The sequence below is a fragment of the Mauremys reevesii genome, linkage group 4 (genome assembly GCF_016161935.1).
Source record: "Mauremys reevesii isolate NIE-2019 linkage group 4, ASM1616193v1, whole genome shotgun sequence".
In the NCBI taxonomy this organism is placed as follows: domain Eukaryota; kingdom Metazoa; phylum Chordata; order Testudines; family Geoemydidae; genus Mauremys; species Mauremys reevesii.
This window is the reverse complement of record NC_052626.1, coordinates 30,444,587-30,460,836: the sequence shown is the minus strand read 5'-3', so window position 1 is coordinate 30,460,836 and position 16,250 is coordinate 30,444,587. Positions and strand designations below refer to the sequence as shown.

The following is a 16,250-nucleotide window of genomic DNA, read 5'->3' as shown; positions in this document are numbered from 1 at the left end:
CTGTACCCAGAATAGAGGCTTACTAAAACTGCTTAGAAAACATAATCTATGGATAGATTATATTAGATTAGATAGATAAAGTAGATTAGATTGATAGATCAAATATGCCCTTATTTTGTAATCAGTATTTTTTCCAAAGGAACATCTTGGTGACTGCATATAAAACAGGCTGGTGAAATAAGTGATGGTAATGTCTTGAACAAAACTTATAAAGTAACATAATCAAAAGGATCATATGTGAAACAACTACCAAATACTTTCTTTACTATCTTAAAGGATCAGCACCTTTAAAGGCTATATATGGTATGGTCATAAGGTATAAAAGACAGTTTATCCAGATTACAGATCGGTCTGATCTATGAATGGGTGTGCTTGGATCTGGGTTTTATATGGAAAGGAAGCTTGTATTCAGATCAGAACTTCCTCAGAGTTGAACGGTGTTTGGATATGTAGTTTTGATTCATGCCCATTTTTGTCCAAAATATTTATTTTTATCTGAAATAAAAAAAACAAACTTACATATATGTTTAGGGCTAGGGCTTCTGGATTATACAGTGTAATGTTGAGTTTATCAGCTAAATACGCTCTCATTTTTAACATGCTTGGTGTTTCATTGGTACCTGTAAAATAGTAGAGTTATTCCATTTTTTATTTCCCCCACATTTTTTAAATAATTCCATTTTCTATATTACGGGTAGTTGATAATATAGGTTCTATGAGTCACAGACAGACAAGGGAAGAGGCGTGTGTTAGCCCATTTAGTCTAAAGGCCTACCTCTGTGAGATGGTGAGAGCTTCCTGCGAGATGCTAAGTACCATGAACTTCCATTAAAGAAAATGGGAGCTAGAGGCACTCAATACTATGAGAGGTGCTCAGAATCTTGTAGGATCCAGCCTTTATGTAGTTTTGATCACTCACCTATCATTGAGTTTCTGAGCATCACAGAGTAAGGATAATTAGGAAATTTTTGCCTTCTTGTTTAAAAAAAAGTCTCCCTTTTCTTGAAAAATTTCCCTGCATCCACAAAAACATATAGACTGGGGGCTCCAATTATACAGTATTACAAAAAGCAAAATAAAGGAACATACTTTAAGGTTGCTGTTGCAGATAGTGCAACTGCATGCAGTATCTTTGGGGATCTTATTGTATTAAGTTTCAAATGTTTATGTATCATTGTAGGCCAATGATTGTATGCAACTCCATGGGGCAAAGTTATCAGAGCTCCTCCAGGAACTCAGAACGTGTGTGTGTGTGTGTGTGTGTGAGATCACTACAGTCCCACAGATTGTAAACAGCTCCAGAGGAGTACTCTCTAATGGGGTAGTTTATATATACTGGTTTAGGGCTGAGTTTAAAAAGACTTCTGTGTGTCTCTTGCATCTGGTTAAAAAAAATGGTGAGGATCTCAGGTCCTAGAGAGGACCCCAGCCCTTGCTGAAAAGTTGGAAAGACTTTGGCTTACTAGTACCCATAAGATTTCTGGTTGATTCCTGGACTGTTTAGTGCATATTTAAATCTGTTCATTGATTTTTTTATATGTTTTCTCTGTGATGCTTTTGGCTAAGAATAAATGTACTTTGCTTTGGAAGAGCTGTGTGGTCACTGGTGAAAACATTGTCCTTGGACAATGCTGGCCATTAGGTGACCTGGCCTGCTGGGGATATCACAGTGGATGGCATGGGCTGTGCAGCCTTAAAACTCCTTTTCAGGAGGGAGAAAGAAGCACCAGTCTCCACCTAAGAGATGTGATGGCTGGGAGCCTGAAATCTTAAGTGGGTGCCCTTGAGGGACCATGGAGGGGAAATTGCAGTTATCCTGAAACTCTGTGACAGTTGCTACAGATGACAACTTCAAACTAAAGGGCTATACACTTTATTACTTATATAGGCTAAGCTGTGTACCCCATAAGAGCAGCATATTAAGCTGCTAGGATATGTGTGCCGCCATAAAGATTCCTCTGCCTGCAGCACCAAATGAGAACTCTGAGGGGCGTTTTTTCCTCTCACACAGTGGAAATCAGGTTTTCAGGTTTTTTGATTTTAACCAAAATGAGTAAGGTTCTGCCCTCTGAGGGCTACAGCATTCCCTGAAATGTTGCAATGCTCTTATCTTATGCGGTATCACAACCCTTCAAACCAAAGCATATGTGATTGCTAAGGACCCAGCAGAATTGTCCGCTGAAACAGGTGTGGAAGTGGCAGAAATACAGTTTCTATCTTGAACCTGAATGTCCTGGCCTCCTAGATCATCACCCTCTGAGGACTTCAAAGTGCTTTCCAGGTCTGAGGGGATTCCCTCTAGGCCAACAGGAGACAAAGGAAAATAAGATTCATTACAGACAGTTCCTGCTACTTTGAGCCACTCCTGCTCCTCAGTCTGTCCCTGACCTCCCCACCACTCAGACTTGCAATCTCCATGCTGCCTTTTACTCCACTGTGTCACCTAGGGCTAGGCTGTTATTGAATCCCCTCTGTTCTTCATCCCCACCCCTCAACCTCTGCTCCCTGCCTTGGTCATCTCTTCATTTGACTGCTGCATAGGGTTACCAGATACCAACTGTGAAAAAATGGGACAGGGAGTGGGGGGTAATAGGAGCCAATATAAGAAAAAGTCTCAAAAAATGGGACTGTCCCTTTAAAAATGGGACATCTGGTCACCTTACTCCTGCGGCCTTCTCTTCTCTGGCCTCAGTGCCTCTCCTCTTGCTCCCCTCAGTTTAGTTAAAATGCTGTTGCTAAAATTATCTTCTTCCCTTGTGACTTTGCTCATGTCACACATTTTTTTTTTTTAGAGCCCTGAACTGCCCTCCCTGAAACTTGTTCATCAAGGTCAGACTTCTCTTCACCTGCTAGGTCCTACCCAGCTCCACTCCCTCCTGCATCTCCTCCTGCTCCCCCCTCACTCACCCAAGACTCTCTCCTCACCACCCCTTTGTATCCTCCCCATCACCTTTATTCCCCATTCTGTGCAGAAGTCTGTCCATAGTCCCATATGTCACGTGACTGCCCCTCCTCCTTTTTCATCCACCTCCCCAGAGCTCACTTCTTCCAACAGTACCTCTGGAGAGATTCTTACATACAATGTTACAGTCAAGCAAGAAGAAATGCAAGAGAATTGAGTGTAAGGTGAGTCACCTAATATTTCTCTCAATTTCTTTTTACTTATAATATGGTGCCTCAATTTTAATGAATCAAAAATATTATTTTTGTTGCTCCATAGGTATTCATGCTTCTTGATATACAAAGAGAAAAATATGGTTCCTGCGCTGAGGAGGTTAGAAAATAAATTATACTGATACTCCAATGAATAAAAACAAATCATAGTGAAAGTAGGAAAGCAAGAGAAATAACAGAAAACAAGGGAAAGGGAATAATATTCTTGCAGGAGCATTATTTTATTATTTATATACAACTGTTCTTAAGCAATGCTCAGAAAGGAGGTTGGTTCCCAGGTATTTTGCTCCTACACCTCTACTCTGATATAACGTGACCCGATGTAACACAAATTTGAATATAACGCAGTAAAGCAGTGCTCCGGGGTGGGGGTGGGGGGGAGGGCTGCGCACTCCGGTGGATCAAAGCAAGTTCGATATAACGCGGTTTCACCTATAACGCGGTAAGATTTTTTGGCTCCCGAGGACAGCGTTATATCGGGGTAGAGGTGTATATATGGCCCAAACTGAAATGATTTAATGGCGATTTTGTTCAATCATTTCTTTTAGAAATGATAATTGATTAACCTAGGCAGCTAATATGTTTGATTACACTCTGCATCCTAATTTGGACAAATTTAAATCCTTCTGTTCTAATATTATGATGCTAATTTTTATTTGATTACAATAGGTCTTAGAGAACCACATCAGTATCAGGACCCATGGGCTAGACTCTGTACAAATACACTTAAAGCCGGCGTCCCTGCCTTGAACAGCTTGCATAATTTTTAAATTTGAAGATCCATGGAAGATCCAAGTAGATCTATCTACTGTGAATTTTGCCATTGACTTCTATTGGGCCAAAAATTCAATAGCTCCAATCCTGCAGTACCTCGGGCATGTAAAACTCCCATAGTCTTCAATGCATCCGACGAAGTGGGTATTCACCCACGAAAGCTCATGCTCCAAAACTTCTGTTAGTCTATAAGGTGCCACAGGACTCTTTGCTGCTTTTATAGTCTTCATGTGTCTGTGGAAGGAGACTGCCCAGTTGGGTCCTATGTGATATTTTAAATGTTAGGGGGTTGAATCCTGCTCCCATTTAACTCAATGGTAAATGGCTGGGGTTTTACATTTTCCTCTTGCATCTTTTACTCTGTATTTTAAACAGTAGAATGTCTTGGCTGAGAGAAATCAGACAATGCTCAGTCTCACAACCCTCCACTGTCCTACTTGACCACTAAGACAGATATAGTACATACATCAGGGGCTAAACAGGAGTCCTTGCCTGGATCCGTTAAGAAAATAGATGAGAAAGGAAGGTAAACTTCCAGCAGAAATGCCCATTTAGAGAGAAGTCTTACAGATTTTAACATTTGTTCCTAGTCTTGTCTGTTATCAAAAAGAACTTTTCTGCAAATCCTCTATCCATACCTGCAACTTCCCAGTTTGTCCTATGGTTAACCTCTGTGACTGTGACAAAAAAAGGAGATACCAGTGGTGTATATTCATTCTCACTGTCAACTCTGAAATTGACTGGAAGTCTTGTAACTGGATATTTCATCCTCAAAGCCTAAAATTGAAGTTGTATATTACTATTTAGTTACATTGAAAATAAAAGATTGTGTTTCTTCTTTAATTCACTCATTAAACACTGAAGCCTCACTGTGATGGGGTGTCTATCCCATACAGATGAACAAAGGTTAACAGGCATCTGAGAGCTCAGTTAGCCCACCGTGACGCACCTGGAGGATGTGTCAGAGTTGATTTGTTATTAGACCCAGCTGGGGATAAGTGGATAAAAGAAGGATCTGAAAGCTAGAGGGGAGGTCCCAGACAGAGAAACCAAGAGAGAAAAGGTAGTGAGATTCCCTCTGTCTGGGAAAGGCCTGGGGAAAGCAGCTGGAAGAAAGCTACAGGAATTAGCTACAGGAATTAATCCCAGTGGTGGCCCTGGAAAGGTAGCATGGCACAGAGGAGTCCTGAAGGCAGGACTGGCTCTAGGCACCAGCAAACCAAATGCGTGCTTGGGGCAGCACAATTCCATGGGTGGCATTCTGGGAGGTTTTTTTTTTTTTTTGCTTTGGCAGTTGTGCTCTCTGAGGTTTTTTGTTTTTGTTTTGCTTTGGCAGTTACGGTTTCGGAGGTTTTTTTTTTTTTGCTTGAGGCGGCAAAAAACCTAGAGCCGGCCCTGCCTGAAGGAGTGGTGTTCAAGGAGAGAAAGGAGGAGCTGGGAAGGCCTAGAGAGAAGCTAGAGGCCTGGTTAAACAGAGGAGAGGCTGTGGTAAGCACAGGATGCTGGGAAGTAGCACAGGAGGAATGAGAGATAGGATGGGCCCAGGGAAATAGCAGCATGTCTGAAGAAGACCCAGCTACTTAAGACAGGGTCCTCTAGGCCAGAACATAGATTTGAAGGTGGGCTTGAGTTCTCCAACCAGCCCTGAGAAAGGCATGTATAAGCCTGATACAAGGACTGCTTAGCCCAGAGTGTGGCTGAAGATGGAGCGTCAAGAAAGAGCTAAATAGTAGCCCAAGAGGGGGCAAAAGGATAATTTGTATTACAACAGCTTTGGACTTTCAGTTGTACTTTTGTTACACTAGAAGGGGTGCAATTAAAATGTGACTTGGCCAGAGGATGAATTGCGAGATGAGACCACCACAGGACCAGAATGACTATTGGCAGGGGAGTACTAGAGCAGAAAGAGCTGCTACATCATGCCCAGCTAGGAGGGGGAGTGTTAACAGTGAGTCAACTCTTCCACACTCACATACCTAGAATGATGAGCTGGGATGTCTCCTTCAGAGTTGGATTGTTTGCCCCCGTTTCATCCATACAATTGTTACTCAAGTCAGGAGAGTTGCCTAGACGTAGCTAAGGGCAGAATTCAGTCTTAATAAAAAATTATTTTCAAGCTTGTCTAGTTACAGTTCTCACCTTCTCCTTGCAATCTGAGAAAGCAACAAAAAAGGAAAGTTTCTCGTTGTCATTGCAGTTACATTCTGCTCGAGTTGACTTGTTGGCACACTGCTTGTAGGCTCCAGAATTCTGTGGAAAGGACATAAAAACAGTTTACCTCACTTTCCTACCTACATTCTGAAAACAAGATTTATTTTTTTTAAAAAGAAAGAACATGAGTAAACAAAGGCAATTATTTATCTGCATTTATCAGAGAGATTTAAAATGTAAATGTGTGATTTGCTAAAGACCAATCTGGGTATTAGAGAAGGTCAAAATTCAGAATTTCCATTCTGTGGGAAATTCTGAGGTTGCAAAATATGGTTTCATTTCATGTGGTTTTGAAAAAAACCAAAATCTCAGAATTTTCCCTGAAATGCAATATTCCCAAAATATTTAATTAATGTTTAGTTTAATCTTGACTGTATCATTTTGACTTTTATGTTACATTATATTAACTAGAGCTGTTCAGGAAGCTGAATTTCAATTTTGTGAATGTTTTTGAGTTTGGGGGAAAACATTTTTTTTTCTATACTAAAACAAAAAGCCAAAATTTCAAAATTTTTCCCAAAACTGAAATCCCATGATATTTTATTTCAGAAACATTGAAAAAATGAGTTACTTACTTGTGCCATAACTGTTGTTTTTCTAGATGCGGGGACAGATGTGCATTCCACTCAGATGTGCTCAGTGTGCTGAAGACAGAGAACTTTGTGCATGTGCCCTCATGCCTTTTTTTCTGGTCCCTCCCAAGGCTATTTAAGGGTGGAACTGCCCTGATCCTCCTCAGTTCCTTCACACTGGAAGGGATAGAGAACATGCCATGGAATACACATCTGCATCCGCATCTCAAAGAACAACAGTTACAGTCCAGTAACTAACTGTTTTTTCTTCTTCAAGTGGTTGCAGACATGTATTCTGCTCACATGACTCACAAGCAGTAATAGAAGGGGGTGAGACTCAGAGGCTATTTAAACAGCAACTGTAGAACTGACTTTCCAAAATTTGTATCTAGCCTAGATGCAGTCATAATAGTGTAGTATAGTGTTTGGTAAAGGTGTGCACAGAAGACCAGGTAGTGACCCAGCAAATGTCCAATAGGGAAACGTCACTGACAAACGTGACCGAAGCCACTTGGTTTCTTGTGTAGATGTGGCCCATTGAGACACAGAGGCCCCTTGGCAAAGGATCCTCTCTTCTTTGAAAACAACTCTTGTTTCAGGCCTGACAAACTCACTACTCCAAACACATGTCTTGAAAAGTATTTATCCATAGGGGTAACCTGCAAGGCATAGACAGATAGCTTGTAACAAGACCTATAATAATTATGTATGGGTAATATTTAAGGAAAAATGTAACTATATGGAAAGTATGGTCTTGGAGTGAAGTTAGTTACCAAGGGATAAAAATATGTCTTGGTGATGGCACATTCAAACAGGCGGGATTCAACGCAACTATCTAATTTCGGGATGGAGCAAGGCTATCAATGGAAAACTATCAGAGACAATGGTAAACAATTGAAACCAGCTAGATGTAAAAAAGGAACATTACAACAGACAGGGGATCACATTGCCTATGAGTAGAGACATAAGACTGTTTCAGTATAACAGATTAAGAAGAGGCACTCTGGATCCATTCACTGAGGAAACATCTTGTGGAGCTGGGGTGTTTTCATGAAAGACTGGATCCTGGTCCTTGTAAAGCCAACCAGTTTTGAACTCTGGAGTTTTCTGGCAATTTATCTATAAATTTAGACATCATGTTCCAATTTAGGAAGTCACATTTCAATAACAGTGCCTGCTGATTACCAATGTGCATCTGTAATGACAAGGTAGAATAAATATTCCTTCCCATTAAATCTAACCCCTTAGTCGCCTTATCTTCAGGCATCAGCTTGAATCTCTCTTGTCTCAACCTCCCATTTGCAGCCATTATAAGGAGAGAGTTTGGGATGGAATGGCAGTAGAAACTCTCAAAGCCTTGCATAGGGACATAGTATTGCTTATCCATATGCTGTGTATGTTTCAAAAGAGCTTCATTTACAGGGAGAGCTCCTGCAACTAATGGTTGGAAAATGTCCACCAATTTATGGGTATTCTCCTGAGCAAACTCTGTCTAAATGCCCAAGGCTGTAGTCATTCGCCTCAGCAGATCTTGATAAGACTTAGGGTCTTGAGTAACAGAAGAAGACAAATCCGACATTGTGGAATCATCCAGTGAGGAAGATGAGGAAGGAAGAGGAGCCCGTGGAATCTCCTGTAGCAAAGCTTGCTCCTGCAATACTGTTTCAGACTGTAATAGCTCAGAGGGAGAAATGAGTATGAGACTCCAGTCTAGCTGAGTTGGAAAGTGAGACAATAGGAAGGTTCAGTGATCTTGCTCTGCAATGAGAAGAGGATTGGGTCTTTGAAGATTGAGAAGCATCCCCAAAGTTAACCCTCACTATAATAGAGAGGAGACTAATGAGCTCTTCTGGGCTTGTTCAGCACTAACTAGGCACACCTGTAGGGCTTGCTGTGCCTGGAGAGGAGGAGCTTAAAAAGGGAAAACAAGACAAAGACATTATAAACAACCTGAAGTGGAGTCTCGTGGGAACTCAGGGGAGCCACATGGGCCCCAAACCCCTACCCTTACTGTGGGATTGGTGCTGGTTCTGGTAATGATAGTGATTCCCTGGAGGCCTCAAAGACTTTCAAGATTGGTACTTGGAAGGACAGAGAGAGGCAGTAGATGACGTTGAGCTCCAACGCAAGGAATCTTCCAAATAGTCCAATGACAACAAAGGAGCCAGCCCTGGTGGAGTCAGCAAACGCCCATACTTGACTGAGGTTTAAAACGTGGACCACATTGGTATTAAAGATGGTATGGTAACCAGCGCCTTGAGTACCACTAGGGATACTGAGGCTGCACAGACAGTTGGCACTGGAACGAATGTTAGTATTGAACCTGTAGATCTGGTCTGCACTGAAACTGCACAAGCCAACATTGCCATCAGTGCCAAAGGGATCTCTTTGTACCAGTAAAAGGAACTGATTTTTCCTCTGCACACTGATTTTTAAGCAGTGCTGAAGGCAGCACAGGCAACAGCGCACAATCTTAAATCAGTTCAGGCAGTCCTGAGGCTGCAGAAGAAACTACCACAGCTGAATGCTTGTATTAAAGGAGAGACAGAGAGGCAGAGCAAATCTGAAGCTGTTCGATAAGTCCATGGAAGAGGAAAAGATAGCCAACAGGAAATTTTTCTTTGGTTTCCTGTTTGAACTCTCCCAGGATTGGAACTAGGAAACAAAGCAGAGACATCCTAGGAACAACTTGGGTCAGCCCTAAAAGAAATAACCACCCAAAGCAGTGCAGACCAAAAGCAAGTTCATTTTCATAATCTGAATCAGATGCCACCAGCAGAAGATTGATTTTCTTTTTTGGTGGTTCGGGCTCTGTAGTTTCCGCATCAGAGTGTTGCAGCATTATCTCTCATAAATGTAAACAAACTTGTTTATGTGAGTAATTGGATGAACAAGAAGTAGGACTGAGTGGACTTGTAGGCTCTAAAGTTTTGAATTGTTTTGTTTTTAAGTGTAGTTATATAACAAAAAGAAATCAACATGTGTAAGTTGCACTTACACGAAAAAGAGACTGCATTATGGTACTTGTATGAGGTGAACTGAAAAATCCTATTTCTTTTGTTTGCCATTTTTACAGTGCAAATATTTGTAATAAAAAATGATATAAAGTGAGCACTGTCAACTTTGTATACTGTGTTGTACTTGAAATCAATATATTTGAAAATATTGAAAAACATCCAAAAATATTAAATACATTTCAATTGGTATTCTATTCTTTAACAGTGTGATTTAACTCAAAAAAATTAATCGTGATTAATTTTTTGGAGTTAATCATGTGAGTTAACTGTGATTAATAGACAGCCCTACTTTATAGCATGGGATACAGACATTACAAGATTAATTCATAAAGCAATTAACAAGCATTTTAGAGTCTAAACACATCCGTACTAGTTTAACACCGGTCTTGAATAATACTAACATACATGCAAGTTGGCCTGGATTCCAGCTATAAATTTGTCAGTGCTCAGCTGACACCTACAGCCTTGGCAAGAGCTGGCACCAGTGCTACCAGCATCACACTAATTAACTAAATAGTAAGAGTACTACTACTACCACTATCTAGAACTATTTAAAGGCATTCACAGAGAAAGGCACTGTGACACCAAAATGTGACCACGCTGAATGCTATGACTCAAGCTGTGGGAGTGAGAAGGACCTGAGGAGAGCTGGGGCAGTGTCACCCTTATATATCCTTGAGAAGGACCAAAAGGAGGTGTGAGGGTGCATGTGCCACCTGACAGGTACTGCTAAGCAAAAGTTGTCCCTTTCTGGCATGCTGGGCACATGCACACCTGAGTGGAATACATCTCTGCAACCACTTGAAGAAGAGCATAGTGTTTCCAAAACAAAATATATTCCCTAGAATCCCCCATTGCAGTGAAGCTGGGAATGCTGGAAGGTCAGGTAGTGGCTATTAAAATAGACATGAGCCTTGTCAGTTTCACTTCTGCTCACCATTGAATAGAAGCTCTGAAATTGACCAGACCTGTCATCAAGTTAATGAGAGAGAGAGAGAGAGACCCCCCACTTCCACCCTACAATATCCAATAGACCAGTAGCTGGGCACTCACATGGGATGTGGGAATCACATGTTCAAGTCCCTGTTCCAAAGCAGGCAGAGCAGGGACTTGAACCACATCCGATGTGAGTGCCCCAACCACCTGGCTACTCTGGGATGGGTCTCTTCCTCCATTCACCCTCACCTCATTTTTCACCAGAACTCCTGTCCTGGATCTGAAAAACCTTCCCAACAAAAGTTTAATCAAAATGGATATGTTTCTGAGGAACTGATATTTTCCATTGAAAAAGTCTCCAGCAGCTCTAGTACCAGTTAGTTTCCATTGTCTTTCCTCTCTATTGTTGCAGAATCCACAGTTGTACACTGCAGTTTCCATCAAAGTATGTGGCGTAGTCTACGTAGACTGTCAGTCCATCAGTTGAAACTGAGCCAATCACAACACGTCTTCTAATATCTCACTCTGGCAATCCTTCACCATGCTTGCTAGGAAATCATCCCACCTCTTTGGAAGCTGACCGTGCGGCCGTTTCTATTCTTGTGGATACCACACGGATATAGCTGTGGGCCATACGTTGTTGCTGAATTGGACCACATGTCCCACCCACCACATTTTGCTGAGCCTGCTTTCAACAACAACGTCTCGCACTCCAGACTGCTGCCTAATTATTTCATAGGGGATGTGATCGCGGAGAGAAATGCCCAAAAATGTTTGTTCCATCGCTCTCTGTGTGACAGATAGTTGATGTTCTTCAATCTTTGTCAGCGACCATGTTTTGCTGCCATATAACATTGCTGGAAGCCTGGTTGAGTTGAAAAGATTCACATGAGTTGTTTTGCTGATCTTTCCTTGGAGGATGTCCTTGATGTCATTGAATGTGCACCATCCAGCTTTTTTTTTGTGTGACAGTTCACCTTTCTGATCGTGTCGCATGCTGACTTCCTGGCCCAGATAAATGTATTTATCAACCTCTTGGATCTGCTCTCCTCCAAGAGTTATGTGGGTTTTTGGCAGAACATCTGATCTCATTTTAAATCCAACTTGACTACTTTTCGCATTCAGTTCTTTAAGCATTCTCTCAAGTTGGGCTGTATTTTTGGCTACCAGCACTATATCATCTGTGAACCTGAGATGGTTTAGCCGCTCGCTGTTGATATTAGTCCCACCTTTCAAGTCTGCTCAGTAAAAAACCGATTCAAGACAGGCTGTGAATAATTTTGGTGAAACTATATCTCCTTGTTTCACACCTTTCTCGATGGGGATTTGGAGGGGAGTATCAAACAGTGATATGTCCGTGCTGCAGCCAGAGTTTGCTTCCTTTAGTAATGTGATATATTTCACGCTGATTCCCTGTTCTGAAAGAGCTTCAAGGACAATGTTAGTCTCTATGCTGTTGAATGCCTTCTCGTAGTCCACGAAGTCAATGCACAAAGGAACTTAAATTCCCCTCAACGCTCTAGTAGTTGGTTTAGAGTGAAGAGGTGGTCTATCATGCTATAATTCCTTCGAAAGCCGGCTTGCTCTCTAGGTTGCTGTTCATCCAGGTTTCATGACAGTCGATTTATTATTATTTTAGTGAACAATTTATAGATATGCGAAAGCAGGCAAATTGGGTGATAGTTCTTTCGATTTTCTCGATTGCCTTTCTTATGCAGCAAGATGGTATTGGACTCTTTCCAACTGGACAGAATCATCTAGATTTCCAGGTAGCAGCTGAACCTTTGTGCGAGAGCTTTCCAAAGTTCCTGACCTCCCGCCTTAAGCACTTCTGCTGTCAGACCCTCCTTACCTGGAGCCTTCTCCTCCGTCATTTGATGGACTGCGTGACAGACTTCGCTAATGAGAACCTGAAGTATGTGTTCATCGGTTTCCTGAAGTGATGGCATTGGGATGTCTATACAGGATGCAAACAGCTGGGTATAGAAATCCCTGCAGATTGCCTCCATCTCTGTTCCATCGGTTACTGATTCTCCATCCCTGTTCTTCAAAGCTGATAATGATGACCTGTACAACTCCAATTACTGTTTGCATTTTTTTGAGACTTTTACGATCTTCAGCAGCCTTTAGGGGCTTTTCGGTTTGAAATTTCTCAAAGTCTTCCTTCAATTTAATTTGTATGAGCGTGCAGAGAAGGGAGTACTCGAGCCCGTCGCTACCATTTCTTTTCATTTTCCTTCTCTTCTCCAATAAAGTATTTGTATTCGCCGAGATTCTTCTGCTAGCTCTTCTTGGTCTTTCATGTTCAGCTGAGTCTCTTCAGTTTCTTACTGAAGTTCTAATAATCATCATCACAGTCGTTCAGGAGGCTCCAATCTTCCCTAGAAATGTTTTCCTTCAGGATTGCCTCGTCAAAAGCTACCGGTTGGTGCCTTTTGTTCGCCATACACAGCGCCTTTTTCTCCACCTTCACAGTGAACATGAGTCTGGCTCTCAGTAGGCAATGATCACTACCAATATTGAATGATGGCACTACTGAAATATTCTGCACGATGTGTTGTCTATCTATCAGAAACTATTCAATTTCATTTTTTGTCTTTGCGTTTGGTGCGATCCAGGTCCATCTTCTGTTGGCCTCCTTTCGGAACCAGGTGTTACCAATGAACTTTCTCCTCATCTCTGTCAATATAGCTAGTCGTTCTTGAGCGTTTCGTTCTCCGATACCGCACCTTCCTATGAACTATTCGCCCTCTCTCCCTCTTCCAACCTTGGCATTAAAATCTCCCATCACAACCGTATATGTGGAACTCTGAACGAGGGTTTCCTCCAGTTCCTGATAGAATCCTTCCACATTGTCATCTTCGCATTCACTTGTGGGAGCATAGATCTGGATGATTTTGAGGGTACTATTTCGGATCAGTCAGAGGTAAAGCACCCCGATATGCGGTGACTTCAAATGGCATGATACAATTTTTGAAGACCATTCCTTGTTTATGATTAATCCGACTCCTCCAACTCTCCTTGTGCCTTTTCCTTTTCCTAGAATGACTGTGCTTCCATCCCTCCAGCTGAACTCCATCTCCTTCTTTCATTGTGTTTCACAAACACCCAGCACATTGCAGGCTGTTTTTGCCTTTTCCTCCATGAGATGGTTTATCGTTTCCTCCCTTGTCAATGTTCTGCAGTTATAAGTGCATACTGAGAGAGTTGTCTGGTTTTCCTTTGCTGACCTGGCATCTGAGATTCTTTGCAGCCTCTTGTCATTTGAATGCCTCACTGCCTCCAGAGTGGGGATCAAGGGACATGCTGAGAACTGAGACTTGGTTTTCCATGTTGTTTTAGCCATTGTTTTCAGCCACCAGCTGGCTGGGCTGTCAGTGGCGTGTTTACCTCCTCAACTTAGCTAGCTTACAACCTGAGAAAGCACCCATGATCCCAGAACATTCAGCAGCAGTGAAATGATTAGAGAAGACTTACTTTTGATCCAGCAAAATAATCTCTCATTCTAGGTTTGCTGGGGTCAGCATTATAAAAGTTATCAGTGAGTGGAACAGCTATTCCCAGTTTAGATGGAGGCCTGTAGTTTACCTGTATATAATACAACAGAAGAGAGATGGATATGGAATAAATACACATTCAGATGTAGTCAACAGGATAATACAATAATTTCTTAATGTCAGAATAACTGGCAGAAGAAATATATATGGTATTAATACCACAGATGACACAAAACCGACTGATTCATTTATTTTTTGTCACATTTCTATGTCCATTGTTGTCCCAAATGGAAAAGTATCTATCTCCTTAAAATGTATGTATTATAATGTTTAATAAACTGAATTATAAACCAAGTGGACTCAATTTTCAAACATGGGCATCTAAATGGAACATTCAGAGCCTATATTTGAATGTTCAAATTGACACATATGCATACACATTTGACACGTCTATATGCTATATCCTAGTAAGGGATTTGGTTGTCTTATTTAGGCATCTGTGTTTGAAATATGGGTCTAACAATGTGCAAAGTTTTGTATATTTTGTATCTTAAATATAATTAAGATATTACAGAATTGTCCAATATTAAGTCTGATCTAGAACATTTCACATGATTAAAAAGCCATGTTAGAAAATGAACCATTCAGTCATATGAATTGGCTATGTGTATAAAATAAACCAATGTTAAGAACAAGGTATTCAATAGTCAAGTTAATAATATCATAACTCGGTAACTTGGTTTTCTATCTTGCTCTGCTCCCTGCTTCCAATCCCATTTCAGAGCTCCTGTATTTGTGGGGTTTAGGAATCTTGACAGAAAAAACAAAATATTCTGGAGGACAGTAGTAGCCTTGAAATCATGAATTAACATGTAGTGAAAGTATTTTTATGATTAGAATGTTAAAAGCAATTATTATAACCTATTTAGAAAACATTGAGTGGGCAAAAGGGGAGGGGAGTGGTTCTATATGCCAAAAATGGCATTACCTGTTTCCAAGTCACTGACAACTTGGAAAAAAATGCTCTTGAATGCTTAGAGATCAATGTCCTAACAGATGATAATGCACAAGCTGGGATACTAATTGGTGTCTGCTTCAGACCACCAAATCACAGTAGAGAACAGGATGACCTACTCCTGTTGTGCCTATCTACAAAGTGTCAGGAAAAAAGCTGTGAGATCATGGGGAACTTCAATCTGAGTGACATGCTGGAGGTCTCATGCTGCCAGTACTAAAACATCCTTGGAATTTCTAAATATTATAGATGACAATAGCTTAACTCAAACAGTGTTGCATCCAACATGGGGGAATTCTATATTAGCCCTCATCTTGACAGATAAACAGGGATTGATTACAGAACTAAAAATTAATGGAAGCTTTGGTACATGTGATCATAACTTGATCATATTTGTAATATGCAACAGAAAAAAAGCCCAAATCAGTAATACTCGGTGCTGAAAATAATTATGAACCAAATCATCTGGAAGGAAGAATTTAATCAGAAAAAACAATGATAATTGGGAATTGTTTAAGAACAATTATATCTTAGACAATTCCCAATTATCATTGTTTTTTCTCATTAAATTCTTCCTCCCAGCTGATATATAACAAATGGAAGAAAAAAGAAGTCAATAGTAATAAATATAAATCAGAATCTAAGAATTGTAGAAAACTGATAAGAGAAGCCAAGGGACACAAAGATAAATTTATGGCCAGCAGAGTTAAAGACAATAATAAAATAAGTTTTTTAATAAAAAAACTTTTTCTTAAGAACAAAAAGAAACCTAACAATGGTATTAGTCCATTACTAGATGGAAATGATACAATTATTAATAATAATGCACCAAAGGCAGAAGTATTCAATATATATTTCTGTTCAGTATTTGGGGAAAAGTAGATGATGTTGTCATATCATGATGATGATGATGATAACAACAATGACACTATTTCCATTCCACTAGCATCTCAGAAAGATGTTAGACAGCAGCTATTAGAGTTAGATATTTTAAAATCAGCAGATAACTTGCACTGAAGAGTTTTAAAAGACCTGGTGGGGGTACTTCCTGGAC

At 40.7% G+C, this 16,250-nt stretch overlaps 1 protein-coding gene across 11 annotated transcripts in view; it reads right to left on the bottom strand.

The window, feature by feature from the left end:
- The window catches only part of CATSPERB (cation channel sperm associated auxiliary subunit beta), a 92,454-nt gene that overhangs the window by 11,280 nt on the left and 64,924 nt on the right, over positions 1–16,250 (bottom strand). For 8 of the 11 annotated variants that reach the window (XM_039533599.1, XM_039533596.1, XM_039533602.1 and 5 more), the window contains 4 exons: positions 14,162–14,272; positions 6,088–6,198; positions 4,587–4,725; positions 520–620 (listed from right to left, as the gene is read on the bottom strand). In XM_039533599.1, the coding sequence (XP_039389533.1) occupies positions 520–620; positions 4,587–4,725; positions 6,088–6,198; positions 14,162–14,272 (462 nt within the window). Of the gene's footprint in view, positions 1–519; positions 621–3,150; positions 3,267–4,586; positions 4,726–6,087; positions 6,199–14,161; positions 14,273–16,250 lie in introns of those variants that run through there. The other 3 variants (XM_039533605.1, XM_039533607.1, XM_039533606.1) reach the window with 2 other exon arrangements.